At 35.2% G+C, this 18,207-nt stretch overlaps 2 protein-coding genes across 4 annotated transcripts; both read right to left on the minus strand.

Annotated features, from left to right (window-relative positions):
- Positions 1 to 1,333: 1,333 nt before the first annotated feature.
- On the minus strand, positions 1,334 to 8,868 carry ABCI13 (non-intrinsic ABC protein 11). 2 transcript variants are annotated; one of them, XM_011086344.3, is made up of 10 exons: positions 8,360 to 8,862; positions 7,494 to 7,622; positions 6,656 to 6,751; positions 6,457 to 6,534; positions 6,320 to 6,381; positions 6,131 to 6,206; positions 5,495 to 5,602; positions 3,636 to 3,811; positions 3,464 to 3,548; positions 1,334 to 1,721 (listed from the first exon to the last, which is right to left on the minus strand). In XM_011086344.3, the coding sequence occupies exons 1-10, from the start codon at positions 8,570 to 8,572 to the stop codon at positions 1,683 to 1,685; spliced, it is 1,062 nt and encodes a 353-aa protein (XP_011084646.1). In that variant the 5' UTR covers positions 8,573 to 8,862; the 3' UTR covers positions 1,334 to 1,682. The 2 variants fall into 2 exon arrangements, with proteins under 2 accessions (XP_011084646.1, XP_088738611.1); XM_088882485.1 differs by lacking the exon at positions 5,495 to 5,602 and having other exon boundaries at positions 8,360 to 8,868.
- A 464-nt stretch (positions 8,869 to 9,332) lies between these two features.
- On the minus strand, positions 9,333 to 16,384 carry LOC105166850 (uncharacterized). 2 transcript variants are annotated; one of them, XM_011086342.3, is made up of 8 exons: positions 15,606 to 16,384; positions 14,745 to 15,445; positions 13,604 to 13,674; positions 12,454 to 12,543; positions 12,116 to 12,307; positions 11,962 to 12,018; positions 11,346 to 11,478; positions 9,333 to 10,037 (listed from the first exon to the last, which is right to left on the minus strand). In XM_011086342.3, the coding sequence occupies exons 1-8, from the start codon at positions 16,082 to 16,084 to the stop codon at positions 9,904 to 9,906; spliced, it is 1,857 nt and encodes a 618-aa protein (XP_011084644.1). In that variant the 5' UTR covers positions 16,085 to 16,384; the 3' UTR covers positions 9,333 to 9,903. The 2 variants fall into 2 exon arrangements, with proteins under 2 accessions (XP_011084644.1, XP_088738610.1); XM_088882484.1 differs by having other exon boundaries at positions 14,745 to 15,452; positions 15,606 to 15,926.
- Between the last annotated feature and the right edge of the window lie 1,823 nt (positions 16,385 to 18,207).

The following is an 18,207-nucleotide window of genomic DNA, read 5'->3' on the forward strand; positions in this document are numbered from 1 at the left end:
TAAACTGGCTCTTCCATCCCTTAAAATACTTGGGGTAAATTACATTCTCTGAGTTACATTTAATACACAAACACTTTATTTTTTGCAATACTCTTTGAGGTTGCAGGTGTAATTAAATCTATACTCTCTATTCAGAGGTAAAAATTTACACAAACACTTTAAAAAATTTTACACTAACACCCTTCAAACGCTCTACCTATCATATGGAAAAAAGCGGAAATTATTTGTATATTTGGACTGACTTCAAAGGTTGTTCATGTAACTCAAATACCTGAGTTTTGTGTTTTTATTATAGGGATAGTTGCACAATCCTCCTATGAGGATTGATATAATTATTTATAAATTCTCTGTAATTTGAAAAAGCACATTTAGTATCTTTGATTTTTGTTTCGTCTAACAAATAAATTACTCCGTTATTCATCAAATTTGATATTATTAATCAAAAAGTTATGAAAATTTATATTTACCTCCTAATTAATTTAATATTGACTTATTGTATATTAAATAAATTTTATTTTAATAAAACTACACTTATAGGAGTGAAGATATACTTCCTCTGCATTAATTTGGAAAAATGTATAAAGATAGTTTAGTCCAAAAAGATTTGTTATTAATAAATCAATCTTAGGTATATATAAATTCTTATTTAATTTTTTATTATTATTAACAAATTCAATGAATTTTGTCTGACAAAAATTTATTCGTTATATAAATATAATACCAAAAATGCTAGATGTAATTTTTAAATCACAATAATTATATATGTAACTACACGAAGAGAGATGAATGTATTTATTCCTTTATTATACTGCGAGTAGTTATTTGGGTTTTCTTTCTTCCCCAAGCACTGTATAGAAGGAAAATTTGAATAATGTTGGTTTCTATCGATGGAAACCAAAGGAGTCGTGTGTATGTGAAAAAATTATTTCCCTAGGAGGAAGCATGCAGCACTAATCTCTCTCTCTCTCTCTCTCTTGGCCAAAACGAATACTAAACGCGCCCCACTCTTTTTGAACATGACATGAATAATGTGTAGTCTCATCTTGTTTTTGTTCAAGTCATCATGTGCCAATTTTGAGTAGTTAAGCCACAACTAGAACTGTGTGATCTAAGGCGCTATACGAAAATGATATGCAAAAATCAAAGGAATATATATGCTTAGCTGATCCAACCTCATATTACTTTACAGAGGAATCCTTTAAGTTCAAATCTAAAGAAGCAGAAGCTAGACATGCTGTGCATTGCAAAGCAACAACCGCTTACTCAGCTCCTAAACATTACAAACAGAGAAAATAAGACAGAAAAATTCTACAAAAGTAAGCAACACAATCAGTTCACTGCAATTTATTCATTTCTTTTTTAATGAATTCACATAGTACAGTATACACTGCCTTTGATGGAGGAACATATGACACAGGATCAACCTCACAACTCCATCAGAAGCAAAAGAGCATAAAAGCACCGGCAACAGGCAGGTAGTAAACCAACTTGCCTGCTCTTGTCACATAAAATTGTGGGGGTACTTAGAGGAGCAATCCTGAAACTTTGTATTCTGCTCTGCCAGGAAAAATTGGCCTAAGATTCAATTCCACCATGAAAAAGAAGCCATCTAAATCATCAATGATCTCGCTTAAGAAAACTCTCCCTGCATCAATGGATCTGAATGCATAGACTTGTCGGACCTAGTACCTAATTGGCCCATCCAAGCTCCCGGATGCAAACTGAAAGTACAACTCATTTATAACAAGACTTGTTTGAAGGTTGTAAGTAGGCAAAAAAGTAAAGTTACTACAAAGAAGTACTAAACGCAACATTCAGCAAATATGGAGCGTTAAAGTAATATCAGAAAAGCAATTCCAAAGGGCTTGCTGAAACTAATGATTATTGCAGCAAACCAACATCAAAACATCCACCCACAAGCTTGTTTTAGTTGAACGGCACTAAGAACAGAAAGCTTAAGCATACTAAACCCGTACATAAGGAAAAATATCCGTGCTCTTGGCCATAGAACTGCGATATTATGTTAATGGTCTTGGTTTAAAAGATGTAGTATCATCAACAATGACAACTTTCTAGTCATTCTTTTCTTATCCGAAGTGAAATTTATAAACTACCAAACTAACACCCCCCACCCCACCCCACCCCACCCCACCAACCCAAAAAAAAAGGTAAAGAAAATTAAAAGAAGCTGAAGAAACCTTTATTTGGACCATACTGAGCAAGGCAGACCTATGAATGATAACTCATTTCTACTAAACGCAATGCCTGTGGCTGTGGGTAAAGACATGAAATATAGTACACACACACAAAAGAATATATATATTTTAGAAGAAAAGGAAAAATCATGAAGGACTCAACTGATGTTTGGGCTATCCCTCAGGTTTGGGTAATTGCATTAAATACCATCAACACTTGATGCGTTCTAAAAAGTACATCTAGCTAGTCATTAAGGTTTCATTAGAAAATCATGACTTCAGCAAATCATTCGACGAAGCACAGTCTCGCCCTTGCATTGACTGTTCCTATTTGAAAATTTTTTCAAACCAAATTACCCTAGGAACAATACATAAGCTTTCCCTAAAGTTTGGTCTACAGACTAGTAGTAGCACAAAGATTTCTGAAACATCCAACTACCAGAAAATTGTCGCTATCTCACAAATATTCCAATCATTTATTTTCACATCAGCATTACTATTTTGTAACAAACAGATTTAGTGCAATTTTTTCTTGTCAAAAAATTAACAAAAAGAGCCCTTAAAGTTTTTTTTATTTACATAAATCCCTCTCGAATTACATCTTATACATTCTTTGAGATATAATATTTTTAAAAGTTATGATACAATTACACTTCACAAATATTAGTAAATACGTTCTGAGTTAGTTAAACAAATTTTGTATTTAGAGAATTATTTAGATAATATCTCTTATTTAATTTTTTTTATCAGCATATCTTGAATTTTCAAAATTAATGAACCTTGAAGTGATCTTGCCACCATCATCCTAACGACAATCAAGTTTGTGACTTGGACCATCACCATTAGAAGTTAACTTAATTTTGTATGTCTTATATAAATATGAGTGCCTGCAAGTAAGAATGACAAGAGACACTAGTCCAAGTCTATATCTATATCTAAGTAGAATGTTATGAACCTGATTTGGATACATCTACTTGATTTATGATAAAAAATATTTTTAAAGGTTTAGGGTATTTTATTAATTTTTTGGGATAAGCACAGGAATCTCACAGGAAAATGAAAAATATCTAGGGAACTATCTATAATATGACAAACTCTAGGGGGAAGTCACTATAATTTGGGCAAACATCAAGAGAGATTTGTGTAACTTTGATTGAAGGACTTGGATCTAATTTTTAGAAACCTGAGGAGATTACCTAATATTTAAACCAACCTTAGGGAAGGTATCCCCAAAAGGAAAAGGCCGAAATATAAACATTGAAGTTTACCTGTTGAACGATCGGATTTGTTGATGAAGAAAACTCATGAGTCATTCCTTGCCAAACAACTCTTCCTTCATACAAAAATAACAGCCTGTAGCAACAGTAAGGAGAAACAAGAGTAAAAAGACTAAACTTTCTGAAACAGGGAACTGACATATCCTAAGTAACAAATCACTACCTATCAACAGCTCTTCTGATTGTGCTATGTTGATGAGTGACAACTACATAGGACGCAATCTTCCCAGGCTTCCCAAGTGCATCCTCACCTTTCATATGAACAGAGCGAATGAGATCTTCAACAACAGTGGAAGCAATTGGATCTAGACCAGCTGTTGGCTCATCATACAGGAGCACCTGCTCAGTAAATTCATATAACTATCAACAGAGAAATAAAGACCAGCATATACACGTGGAGACAATAATTATAACTATCAGATAAAATCTAAAGCATAACCCTGAGTGAAGACAATAATTATAATCCTCTCCAGAGGAGTAAATTCACATCATGGACATAAAGTATCCATTTTAAGCTATGTGCAACATTATGAGTAACACATGAGCCAAGATTTTTCTTGAATGATCTCCCAACTCAATAGTCCCAACACACTATTCAAACACTTAGAGATTGGTTCATGATGTTTGGTTACAGAGCAACCCTACATGATTATTATGTTGTTGATCCATAGAGACAGCCATGACAATTGCAAACATTATCAGCACTCTGGAGATGTGTGTGCTGACTAAAGGGTCTTTAATACCTCAACTTGTCTAGAATGCTCCAAGATGTCTATATTGGACAACAATAAGGCTGTTGACCTATACCATGAAACCTGGGCATTTACGAAAAACCTTGAAAGTGGGATATAGATCATGCGAACTAGAATATTGGGCAACAGAAATACGGAACACACTTTTTGGTTGACTTGTCTAAGATATTTTCCCGTCTTACCTCCCAACGACAAACAACTATCATATTGTCAATCAATAATCTTGGGTACCTCAGAATAAAGTTTGTTAATTAATCATGGAGTTCATTGCCTTTTGGTGTCTTTTGAAATGGTATATAGTGAGGAGCAGATAATAATAGACAAAAAGTTGGAAATTTTCTAGGTCCTGAAACCAAGCTACATACTATCTATAGAATAGTATAGTAATATCCATTTTCCAAACCCAAAATGACAGCCTGCCGAAAGTTATTGGGCCCACCATCTGAAACAATAACTTCTTTGACCAAATATGCAGAAGGTTGAAGAACATGAGCCAAGAGAGGTGGTCCAAAGCTCCTTAACCAAGCTTTATCATTGACAATTCAAGGAATCCACTGAGCTCTTTAACGAGGAAAACTCAAGTGGCAAAGTTAGCTTCATGAAGCTGGAGCCTGCAGTACGAAGTTTTAGTGAGGAGGAATGCACTGATGAATGTTGCGGCAAGAGACTAGCTAGAGTGTGGGTCAGATGGCGACTGGTGGCAAACATGCAAGTTGCTATGAAGTAGGGCAACTGAGTAAGTACTAAACAGAGAAAGCAACTGTGTCAAGTACACAGACTATTAGGGTGGTACTAGCACCACTTTGCTGACAGTAGGAGGGGTCTTGATGGCCTAGAGTCTGTTAATTGTGCTGTTTTGCATTGCTTTTGCCTAGGGTGAAGGTTTGGAATTAAAGCTAAGCACAGTGAAGAATGAATAACTAAAGAACATAACAGGATTTTGTGATAAGTCGTGCCAACTTCTGTATACACAATTGTCATTTCTAGAGAGGATGCCGCTTTTTCATATATTAGTTCAGTTGTCACAGCTTAACAGTCATGCTTGATCACAAGTATGTTACTTAGACATAGCAAGTTAAAAGTATGTGTCCCAAGCTACACATTTACAACCTCATAACATTATAAAAACTGATAGAGATAGGGTGGAATCGAAATTCAAGATAATAAACAGCAACAGAACTATTACAGAGAAAGAAAAAAACAGTTCCCCCCCCCCCCAAGAAAAAGAGAAGATGAAAATGAGGGGAAGTTGAAAGCAAGATTTCCATACCTCAGGCTCTATCGCATCCTTAGTTGTATCAAAAATTATGGAACGGGCCAGAGCAACTCTCTTTTTCATCCCACCAGACAATTCAGAAGGTAATCGGTCCTCAACTCCCTGTAGAACCATTCATTTAAAGCTTGCCTTCCCTAAGAAAAATGAATATGCCATTTCACTGTATGGTATATCAAACTATCAGACTCCGAGCAATTGTTCTTGCCATTTTCTACTTAATAGGTGTCTTGAAACTTATTTATACGCTACAGCACCTAGGAATCCTCAATAAAAGAATACTCGTTGGATGTTTTTATAAGTTACCTACACATGTATTTGGCCCCCAAGAAAGGATAACCCCCTTATACTAGACATACTTGAAAATTAAGTCCAAAATCTTAATGTTTTTAATCCCAGATAAACATAAAGATCAAGTACCTGAGATAACAGTTTCTAGTTGTTAATGAGTTGGTTAAGCCATATGGATTAGTTTCAATATTTAAATGTTTGCTAGCAAATAGGTCCAAATGACTTCAATCACTTTCTAACAAATAACATCATTTGCACATATGTTCCTGGAGCAGCCAATATACAGAAGAGTTTTAGTAAGTTGGATGAAGCCAGCCCTAGTAAAATGGTCATTGAGCACACCTTCAATCCAACCGCAGCTAGAGTCTCTGTTACAAGCTCTGCAATTTGATCCTCAGGCATAGTGGAATTTTCGTATCTGTAACAGAAAAGTTAGAGAATAGTATCAAGAATTACATAAACACAAATTCTTTTGTTGACAGCAAAACAATAAAGCTTATGAACATTTTCAAAGAAGCCTTAGCATCTTACAGCAAAAAACCAACATTTTCACGAACAGTCAGAGAATCAAAAAGTGCTGCACTCTGGAACACCTGTGACACAGGAAAGAGATTCAGGAACTGCCTGGAATAACTGCACCATTAGAGATACTACAAAAATACACTCACCAGGCCAATTCTAAGACCAGATATTTCCTCATCACTTATTAAACCATGTCGTCTTCTACCTCGAATGAAAACCTCACCCTAATCATTAAGCATAATGAATAAAGACCAGAAGAAGGAAGTTTAAAACACATTCTTGAAAATTTAACCTCAGTTAAAAAAAGACATAACACCAGATCAAATAACATGCAAGAAGAATTACCTTGTCTGGAGCAAGAAGCCCAGCCATAATCTTCAAGATGGTTGACTTGCCTGTTCCAGATGGCCCAATAATTCCAACAGCCTCGCCATGCCTAATCTAGAATACGAATAATATGGTTTTCAGTTTGACTTCAATGAAGAAGATTGTTTGAATTGGGCTGGAGAAAGAAGACAAATGTGACGTCAATAGAGTAAAACAAAGAAAATAAAAATCTAATACCAGTTGAGACAGTATGATTGCGAGTCATATGCAATATAGTAAGGACAACCAGATGATTAAATCATCCAGTCTTTCAATGACTTCTGATTTGTCAATCCCCTCTAAGAATCTATATATTAGTTGCAACAAAAAGAAACAAAAGACAAGATTGCCAACCTATGCTTCTGAACACAATTTTTGGCCGCAATCCAAGTATCAGCAAGTCATGTTTTCATCCAAACAAAATGTAATCCATATGTCTAAGGATGGGTAATGTGGGACCAGAAATGACCCAATTACAAACTAATGGCCTGCGAGTCAATTTGACTTGCACTAGATAAATAAATAGACTTTTATACCGTTTATCTCATGCTGAAACATCCATTAGACATGATTAGAACACACCCAATTTGTTGAAATGCTCCAGAAAAAATATATTGTTTCCTATGAATCTGGGTATCTTTTGGTTGAATCACTATCTTCAAGTGCATATGTGCGAACGACACATTCCCTTACAAGATATTCTAGGTTATTATTTTGAACAAACCTCAATTCAATTGTAACGAACAAGAAAGAAGTGGGTTATCTATCTGTAATTAAACTGTTCAAATAGGTTGTAAGCATAACTAAAGAAAGTCACCTTGAAGCTCACACCTCTTAAGATGTGCTTTTCCCCGAAGGATTTGTAGACATCTCTACATTCAATGAGCACATCTGATTCATCCCCTAGCTCCTTCTTGACACTCAAGTTTTCTAGCTTCTGTGCACCCTGGAGAAAATGCACAAACAAATGTATTTCCTCATGAAAACAGTATTAAATCTGATAGAAGCAGTGCAGGGTAAACTAAACCAATTCAATTTGTCACCATGTTCCAGAAGTGAAGCCAGATTTAACAGTTTGCCATTCATGCTGAAGTTCAGTTGTAAAAAGCAAAATAATATGGAACATAAGTCGCAAAGTTTGACACAGAAACTGAAGAATCAATAACTTAAAACAAAGTGGTATACCAGTCAAGCTCAGGATAAACCTGAGAGCTGCAACATTGATCACTTTCTAGAAGCCTACTTGAAATATTAGGTTTAACAGAATGTCCACCGAAATTCAAACAGAAGGAGAAAAACACAAATTCCAGAATGAATATGGTAACTGGAGACAATTTTGAAGCGTGGGTGGGTTACCCCAAGGCGTCGTACTAAAACAAACTTATAGACTTCAATTGGCAGTTAAGCAAATTACAATTCTAATGAATTTGAATCCCGCAATCATGTCTTATTCAGGTCCCCTATTGTGATGCCCTTGCAAAATGTGCTGATTGTAAATCCTATTCTCTCCAAACCGTCCAAGAAAGTTCAAATTAAGAAGAATATATACGAAACTAGACAAGGAATAACACAAATTCGAATAAATCCCCCAAATTCCGAAACCTTAAGAGCTGAATAAGCTTAAAAAGAAAAGGTAAATAAAAGAAAATGATGGAAGATGCTTTCTCCATGGTTCACTCGTACAATAGATTTGGCGGGCGTCAAGTCCTGAGGCGGTGCGACACAAGCACAAGCTACCCTTCTATTTCTTCTTGCTTGTTCATCATCGACAGAAGAAATCGGAAATGCCTGAAAAGATCGCAAGGAACTACAGCCGGTGCTTCTACTCCAACTGTTCCTGTCGTCGTTGCGTGCGTTGAGAGGAGAGTATGACATAGAAACCAAAGCTGAAACCATTCCTTCTATTTTTTTAACGCCAACAAAATCCCACAGCCGCAGAGCGGAAGATTTGTTCCAAAGAGGAAGATTATGAGGGCGACCTAGATCCAAATAACCTTAAAACCGAATCAAATTTCAGTTTTGGCAACGAAACTTGAAAGATGACTGGATTTGTTGTGGGGGACGGTTTTCGCGGTTGGGCAAAGGCCGACGGCACTCGAGAAAATGAGGATGGCGGCTGGCGGCCATTGGCCAATGTAGCAATCACCGTCAGCCTTTCCAGTTTGGCTAATGATAAACGGGTATATTTCACTTTACCCCCTTTACTCTTAACATTATCTCACTTTGCCCCTCATCTACACTCAATTGCATCACTTAATTTTATCACATCACCAATGTTTTTTTTGGATAATTCATACACCATGAAAATTGTCAATAATTTTAAACAAATCCCTTCTATTTTTTTAAAGAATTATACATGAACATCTATATCATTACCCAAACTATTTCCGTTATTTACTATCAAATGTAGCTCCTATAATTATGCAAAAAGAACATGAATTGATTTGTTATTATAATATGCAAAACACATGAATAATTTGTGTAAATTAATTATAGATAAAGGACTGTAAATATAATTATCCATATCAATTATTTTTTCCACCATCAGAATCCTCTCACGTATGTGTGAGAGTTACGATGATCGAATGCCAAGAGATCCAACTCCAACTTCGAAAATGAATTTCACAATCTTGCACGAGCTTGTAATCCTATCCAATAATAAAATCTTGCACCCCATAGAATATATACAATTACAGGTACCATAAATCAAGGTGTTACATGCTCATATGTGCATATTCTTGTCTGAACATTTTCTTCGGGCAAAATCAGGATACACTTTAGGTGTAGGTGGCATCGCCGTTTCAGTATCTTTGGCCATAACTTACCATGAGATGAACTAGCACTCCAATGATTCTGGAAATTACACAGCCCTTCAGTGACACCAATAGACTTCATCTGAGAGATGGAGCTCCATGAGGGAAAAGGTCTATAAGGTGACCAACAAATAATTCTCATCAAAATGAAAAGCACTGAAAGGAACAATGAAATAAAGGAATGAGACATTGTCTGCTAGCATATATCTCTGCCTCTCATCCCTGACAATATTTCATCACTTGTATGCATAACTGTAATGTAAGTTCAACGAGTGGAATCAATTTCTCCTGACTTCACATGGCGAATCCTTCAGCAGCTCATCAGTTCGCCGAGAAGTTTGAAAGGGACCAACAAGAAGGAACATTTGGTTGCTGCTTTCGTTCAAAACAGAGAGCATGTATGTTTGCTTGCAACTACCTTTCACTACGACATGGTCCATTTGAAAGGACCGAGATCAACTTCTCCCTCAACATTACATTATATTCATACAACTTTTGAAGGTTTCGCTGAAAATCAACCATGCTAATCTCACCAGTGTCTCCAAATTCTGCAAAATTAGAGAGAAATTTCAAAGGTGATAACAGGTGGTCTCCAACACATATTGAAGTCATTACTAAAGCTGATATTAGAGCTCTCCATCTTTTGCAACTAAAAGCTGATCTGCTCAATCATATTCCATGTACATATCTAGGCATCCTTCACCCTCAAACTTGTATTGAAGTCACAACTTCCCTTGTGCCCTTCGACATAACAAGACATTGTCAAGGCAGCAAAATTACGATGGAAGAGAAACTCGTGTTAGAGCTAGTTAACAATCTTGTAATTTTTTTGTAATAAATTATCCTTTTTCTTTCATTGCTTGTATCCTTCATGTAAGGGGCTTAATATTTACAGCTATGATAGAATATGACAGAACTACCTTTTCTTAACAATTCCTTTTAACAATAGTTCACATTTTTATTTATACTCCATGCATTTCAAATGACAGATTCTGAAATTAATGCAAATAGCAAATTATTGAGTTTGTTCAAAATAATTTCCTTCTTTTATATCAATATGAATATATAGAATGCCAGTAAATAGATCAAAAAAGTAAAACAATTTGGGTTTCATATTCTATAAACACATATATATAATACAGTAAAAATCATAGAATTTTAATGAAGTGTCCCAATCCTCATGTTGAGTGGTCAAAACAATTAAAATATGGGCTTTACAAAGTGACTTGAAATGCTAAAGGATAAAGATAATCATTAGCCACAATTTTGAAATGGATATATACTTGAATTGTTTCCTAATTCTTAAAACATATAAATTTCTAAGAGCTTCCAAATAAAAAATGCCTGAAAATGTAATTAAGGATCAAAGTGCTATCATGAATTTCAGTTGAGGGGATAAGGAGATTTTAAGTTACTTTCAGAGTCAGCGCTAGTGCTAAAACGGTTAATTTCGGAGGTGAAGCGCTTTTCTCCCTAGTCTTAAAAATGACTAATATTGAATTAGAAGAGAGTATAACTAAATTTCTATTTATTATATTATATCATAAGCAACTAAATCTAAAAACCAAAGCGAACAGCTAAAACCATTACACTATTTTATGATTTAGAGCAAAACTAATTATTATGCTATTATTTTTATTTATTATGTGATTAATACATAGTATATCAAAAAGGAAGTTCCTCAATCTTTTACTCACAGCACTAAGATTAAAGATGAGAGATACCGATACGAAAGTGATCTGCACAATTCCACATATTCACATACACCACATGCTGAACAATAACTCCTTCCACAACCTAAACAGACAAGAAATAATAGAGATAGAAATTCAATATTTTCAAATTTGAGCACTCACCACATGATGGAAGAGGAGGGAGATTTGCAATATCAGCTGGAAGAAACCCTCTGTTTTGGCATAGACCTCCCACATTGGAAGAAAGACTAATTTCATGTCTTTGTTTTTCTGCATTTCCATGGAGCGGATCTTCCTGAACTTAGAGAAACAAAAGTATAAGAATGTCTTATAGCTTCATATTGCAGATGCAACTTTTAGTGAAAAAGATGGTTAATGAATAAAGATAACCTAGCAAAATACAAGAAAAGTCATAAATACAAAAATTCTCCCAGCTAAACTAAGTCATGAATAAGCAACATTCAACACAAACCCTGACAGATGTGGATAGCATTGTCATGACTGCATGAGAAGATATTAAATACATATGCTGATTTAGCATGTAGATCATATTCCAGCATAAATGAGCAACCAGAAACAAGATAATACAAGAACGGGTAGAGGTCCAATTCCATATCATATTCTGTAGCAAAATTCATCATGGAAACATATGCTGAGATAATGAGATGGCAAGGAATTGAGATCAATAAACTAATGGTAATTATTATGAGAAAAAAGCATGTTTTTCATGAGCCTAGGACGTTTTCCGTAGGGAAGGTAGCCGCATAAAAGCACGCACCTTACTAGAAGCTAGTCCCTGGACCGCTTGATTACAACCATGATCTGGCACAACTATCTGCAGAGATACATACATAAGATTATGGATAAACTTATGAAAAACAAGATAAAAATATTAAATTTCAATTTATCAGGGTGCTGCGGCAATTGTCCACCTTCTCATTAGGCAAGTTGACCTTTTCACTAAAAGTGAGAGAATCCATTCTCTTCCGCAGCCTACGTCTATGTGATGACCCAGTTTGGGGCAATGATTTCTTCATAACACCAGTACAACATGCCTCACTTGGCTCAGTCTTGGGATCCTCCAATGAACAAGATCCCCAAGTGTACCTTACGTATTTTCTCAACTACATAAAAAGATAACAAAAGTCTAAATTAATCTATGAACAATTAACTTGGAACTTAAGAAAATGTAGTGAATAGCTAATAAAGTCAAACCAACCTAAAACATAAGCAAGCCAAATTTAATTTCTGAGTAGAGAAAGAAACTCACTTTATCCCACCTTTCTAGGGCTTTTCGACGATTCCTGATCGTCCTCATTATACTATCCTCTTTCCGAAGCCTCTTGATTCTATACTCACACTACAAATGAGAAGCATTAAGAATACTAGGAACGGAATCAAAAGTTAAACATTCATCTACTTATAATCAATGGAACAATACTTAAACTTTCGAAGATGGATCTCTATTCCAGGGTACTTTTGGACTTGTGAATTTATTTGTTTCTTAGATAACTTTCACAGTTTAACAGAGTTAACCAGTATATGTCCTGGATTCAAAAGTCTGCATCCCGAATGTCAGTTCTTCAGTAGAAACTTTTACGGTAGGGCGGTTGATTACAATTACAGATTTTCAGTCAAAACCCACAAACCAGATATACTTCCTTCAACTGATACAACTGACATATGAAAATCAAGTAGATGATGTTGATCCTGAGACCTAACAAGCTTGTTTACTGTCGGACAAGTACTTCCATGATCTTTGAAAATGTCTGACTCTAGTCCAAGATTTTGATCGACTTACCATGCCGAGTTTATTCTAATGGAAAATTGGCTAATATGCAGAGTATCACTATTGCAATAACAGAAGCTATGGCAAAACCACTTTCTGATTTACCACCCTGGCCCATTGATCCAACCACTAGTCAATATGATACATGACAAACATACAGAGAGTTGCAATCAAGAAGCTGAGAGCTATAGGAATCAAGCTGTAGCCATGGGAAGAAAAAAGAATATCCTGAAAAGAGTTACAAGTTGATGATTATTATAGAGAGACCCCTGGTATCTTAGTTCTAATAAATTGTTGGTACTTCTTCTCAATTAAATCATACTTTTTTTTATAGTTTTCTCCTTGAATCATCACATTGACTTGAAGTTAGGATTTCTGAGTTTGGTAGATATCAATCAAGGAGGTTGGATCATGATATTACTTCATTCTGGCTTGTAGTGATATCAAAATATTTAATAGCAGCTTATCTGTATTCATAAAGAAAATGCTGGAGAGATATCAATGGGATAAATCTGGACCAAACCATCAGTGACAAAGATAAGACACAAAATAGAATATCATCAAGTTATCAAGAATGCAAAACAAACAAAGAAATAGAATAGGAAACCGTAAGGGTAGATTGAAAACCTACTTGCACCAAGAAGTAGAAGAAAATACCAATACTTATGCAATAAAGGCCACCCAGGTCAGCAAGGAAACTCACTGCATTTTAAGCAAAAGAAAGTAATCAGTATTGAGAGAATACTTTGTTTCAACTGGGTTTGGGAACTTATGGTTATTGTTCCATTAAGGCTGTGATCAGAAATATTAAATTTGGTAAAGCTTTCTAATTGAAAGAAATCTCCTATGGATAATACTGGATAACATATTGAAGAAACTGATATATCTCTCTTTTTACCCCTCTGATTTCCCACCAGTAGGCAGTAATCGCATTGGGACTACAGCTCAAATGTTAGAAAAATGGGTTCAACAGGAGTAAAGACTTTGGACAACTACTACTGAATGCTGGATATAGCAAACATGGAATAGAATAATTGAAACAACTCAAATAATACTGCCAAGCAGAGGAACAAAAAGCACGCATTAGAAATCAGAAACATGGAAAAATAACAACAAAAAAGATAAATTGGCTTTTTCAGGAGAGTAAATGTAGGACCAAGCTCCTAGAACTGTGCTAAAAACTATAGATGTGGCAATAGTGAACCAAAATCTACCATACAGTAATCTAATAAGCACCATGTATTGATTGTGGCACCACAAGAGCATTTGTTGCAATACATGCCAAATAATAAATATCAATAAATGCACCAGAGCTTGTTTGACAAATTAGTTGTAGGTTATACTTCGAAGAAAGATTGACTTTGGTAACTTTCTAAAATGATCAAAAACCACTAAACCCACATGCTAAAACTATCAAGAACCCCTAAACCTGTAACTTAGTCTTTCAACAACACAACCCTAAAAATGCCAGAGGCCCAGATCTATAGTTATTTACCCCAAATAGAATGAAATCAATATAACAGGTATTACAACGGGTGGTATAACACGAAAGAATGCAAGGTAAAGAAGGGAGCTCCCAATGCAAGGAAGAACATATACTGCAGACGTCAAAGAATTTTGAGTGAAGAAACACTACAAGAATTAAAACAATACAGCAGGAGAGATGCAAAATAAAACTAGATGCTTCTAACACAAGAACAAAAATACTGAAGATATCAGAGAAAATTAAATAAAAAGAGATGTAACATATGAATATCAGGAGATGATCTCACCTGGTCCCAAAATATTTTGATTATCAATCTCTACAATGTATGAAGAGAGGAAGTTGACACACAATGTAGTGTTTATCATTCCATCCCTGGAGTTCTCAAGTGATGCTCGAAGCTGACTGACCTCACCAAAATATGAACCAGGAAGAAACTCATGAAACAGCGGTTGTATGAGCTTTAGATCGTGCATATTACGGTACAATCTAGGGAATAAATTGAACTTCAGTATATTTGGCACAACCCCTCTAAATGTAATTGGTTTGTCATCAACATCACTGGCATTCTTCAGAGTCCCACTTACAAAACTCAGATGCTTCCTCTTGCCATGGCTTTTTGCAGTAAGATTGAACTGAAAGCCAGCAGCAATTGCTGGATTATTTGGAATGTCAACAAACTGCCATGAGACGTAGGCAAAGTCTCTAATAAGCTGGCAGTTATTGCACTGAAGAGTTATGGTTGGTCCTGCTGTGGTGTTTAGACAAGAATAATTGGCAAATGTTGAAAGCGGAACAACTCTGCGATCATTAAACGCTGGATCCCCTTTGACAAGTGTGCCAAGACCGCGCAACTGCGAACAGCTCATACTGGATATGGTAGTAATATTGAACTCAAAGTCATTCAAGAAGGAAGCCAAATCAGGTGCATTCGTGGCTCTAACATTATGCACCTCCACACTTCTCTTGGAAATAATTTGATAGAGCAACCTGCAGGCTACAGCAGTGAGCCGTCATACAAAATAATAACATATTTGTAGTACGCAAAAGAAACAGCACAGTAGAAGAATCTAATTGTTTAATTAATTAGCATTGCCCCAATTCCAAACGGAAAGGAAAGAAGAAAGAAACGTAATGCAGTCGTACTCACGCGGCAAACAACCCAATAAAGAGTATCCAACTGGCAATGGAGAAAGTTCCACCAAGCTCCGTTTTGCGCTTGACGACCGGATGCTGGTCCTCCAGCCAGTGGCGGGTGGCGAAAGAGACGTCGAGACGGCTAATCCACCAGCGCATCTTGAACCAGGGAGAGCGGCCATCGGAGCCAAGGGGGAAGAAGCGGAGGAGGAGGCAGAAACCAAGCCAGCAAAGGAGCATCACTAGTGTCGCCTCCAGAAACACCGCCTGCGACTGGGTGAACTTCTTGATGGAGTCGAAGGAAAATATAGTCTCCGGAAAGGCCAGCGTAGAATCATAATCCACGCCGCTGCTCAGCTGGACAGCGGGGCCACGCGCCGCGAAGAGGGCACAGCTGCTGCTGCTGAAATTGTAAACGTATCCAGGGTTGCAGGCACAGAGAGTGCCGTTGTAGAGGAAGGCGTGCGACGGGCATCGCACTGCAGCTTGCATACCCCCACCACCACCACTACCAATATTAACTCTTAACAGGAAATGACAGAGTAAACGAGTGGTAGATGGAACGAAATTTGGGGATTTTGGAAATGAAAGAAAGAGACGGAGAGAGAGAGGGGGGGTAGCAATTGCGTGCGTATGAGACGCAGACGGGGAGAGAAAAACTTCGAGGAGAAGTTTCGAATTTCCGATGAGTCAAATCTGAGTCTCCAACAACGTGAGCTATATTCTCTATCTCTAATCCGACAGGCAACAGCTATACTTGGGCCCCTTATCTCCACCCTCAACCATATTACTTAGCATTTTCTCCTTTCTGGGTAATAAATATTAGATCCTCACATTTTAATATATATGTTCACGTACTTTATGGATAATTACACTAATCTCTCCCACGTTATTTTATAATTACTCATAAATTTTTTATAATTTAAAAAATTATATTTAGAAATTTTAATATTTTTATTTTTTTTAATAAATAAATTTATCTTTTAATTAAAATTAATGATACTAGAAAAAAAAATAAATGAAAATCCGCATTTAGTTATGGTTGACTTATTGCAGTCAATTATTTTTTGTGGCCGAACTACATTTATATATTTTCACACGTTAATGAATATAAAGAGGTACATCTTCAGCATTATAAAATTAGTTCAATTATAAAATATTTATTTGACCTGCAATAAGCAATTTGAAATAAATATAATTTTCACTCAATTTTTTTGTTGAAACTAATAAATTTGGTGAATTTTGACTAACAAAAGAATTTATTTATTAGATAAAAATACACATTATAGTATTAACTGTAATTTCCCAAACCACAAGAGGTTTTCTTCAACTTTGTTAAGCAAACTACACTTACCTGACAATATAGTACTTAAGCTTGAAGATTCAATATAGTACACGTGGTGCATTTAGTTTTGTAAATAAATTCATGCATGACCAAAAATGAAAACTCCCAAGTAATAAGACTAAAAATGCCGATGGCCCCAAAGTTATAGGATTAAATTGACAATTTAATTGGGTCATGTATAAATCACGTACAATTTATAAAGTTACAAGATTAAATTGCGAAAATCAATTTGTGCAGAACAAAAAATACTTACATAACTAAAATTATATTTTTCCCACATAATTATATAGCACTAAAGTAAAATAGAATACACTTTATCAGAAAAGGAGAAGAATCTTTCTATTCCCTAAAATGCGCTTTTAGTGTGAGAATTATATTCCTTTTCTTTTCAAATAAAAACAGCAATTTTGAAGGAAAAATTATTTTGAGATAAGTGAATAATGGCATGGTGAATTACCAGATTTGCCCTTACTCTCCCACATACGTAGTCAGTTGGCTGATGAAGGGGGGAGGAAAGCCATTTCCATATTCCATCAGCTGAGTTTGGAGATTGAGCTCACAAATATTCAATTGATTAAGGGTAATTGTGTAATTAATTTGAAAATTAAAGGGCATTATTGACCATTACACACAATGGTCATGGTTGGATTTGCGAGGCCAACGATTTTCTTTATCCCGCCCAATCAAAAATAGTAAACAAGTTTTGAAAATATTGAGTACGTTTTGTATGTATGAACGATTGATGAATATGAAATAAATATAGAATATATAAATGACATAATTTATTTATTAATTATTGCAAGATGTTTATTTTGTGGTATTAGAGTGTGGATATAATGAAAATATTTAATAATAAATTATTATTATATTTTTTAATAGAATTTTATGCCACAAATTTTAGAGGATGAAGAGCAAATGAGTATCTACCCATAAGAAAATATTGAATAAAATAAAATAAAATAAATTCGAGATCACAGGTTTCAATTTTATTGGATGTGTGGGTGTTTGTTTTGCTTTTATATAATTTATTATAATTAGCTATTTTATAATTTTTTATTAATATATTGATCGAATGGATGTATTGCTCAGTTACTCAATTTACTGAAATATTGATACAATCACGTAATTACCACTTCTTTCTCAAAAAAAAAAAAAAAAAAAAAAGATATCATCCAAATCTGGATGTCTTTTAAAAATATTATCAAATGAAATAATGCAGATAGGCAAATAAATAGAAATCACCTACTAATCAGGCCTATTAATTCAATTA

This window comes from Sesamum indicum, linkage group LG7 (genome assembly GCF_026168435.1).
Source record: "Sesamum indicum cultivar Baizhima isolate 11 linkage group LG7, ASM2616843v1, whole genome shotgun sequence".
Classification (NCBI taxonomy): Eukaryota; Viridiplantae; Streptophyta; class Magnoliopsida; order Lamiales; family Pedaliaceae; genus Sesamum; species Sesamum indicum.

What these genes read in the sequence shown, in the direction of transcription:
- ABCI13 (XM_011086344.3), bottom strand. Translation starts at nt 8,572, where the DNA reads ATGGTTTCAGCTTTGGTTTCTATGTCATACTCTCCTCTCAACGCACGC. An exon ending in GAAAATGTTGGTTTTTTGCT is followed by an intron (nt 6,207 to 6,319) that starts GTAAGATGCTAA and finishes TTTCTGTTACAG; the next exon opens with ATACGAAAATTCCACTATGC. An exon ending in TAGCTGCGGTTGGATTGAAG is followed by an intron (nt 5,603 to 6,130) that starts GTGTGCTCAATG and finishes ATGGTTCTACAG; the next exon opens with GGAGTTGAGGACCGATTACC.
- LOC105166850 (XM_011086342.3), bottom strand. Translation starts at nt 16,084, where the DNA reads ATGCAAGCTGCAGTGCGATGCCCGTCGCACGCCTTCCTCTACAACGGC. An exon ending in TCAAAATATTTTGGGACCAG is followed by an intron (nt 13,675 to 14,744) that starts GTGAGATCATCT and finishes CTTAAAATGCAG; the next exon opens with TGAGTTTCCTTGCTGACCTG. An exon ending in AGGGACTAGCTTCTAGTAAG is followed by an intron (nt 11,479 to 11,961) that starts GTGCGTGCTTTT and finishes CTCTAAGTTCAG; the next exon opens with GAAGATCCGCTCCATGGAAA.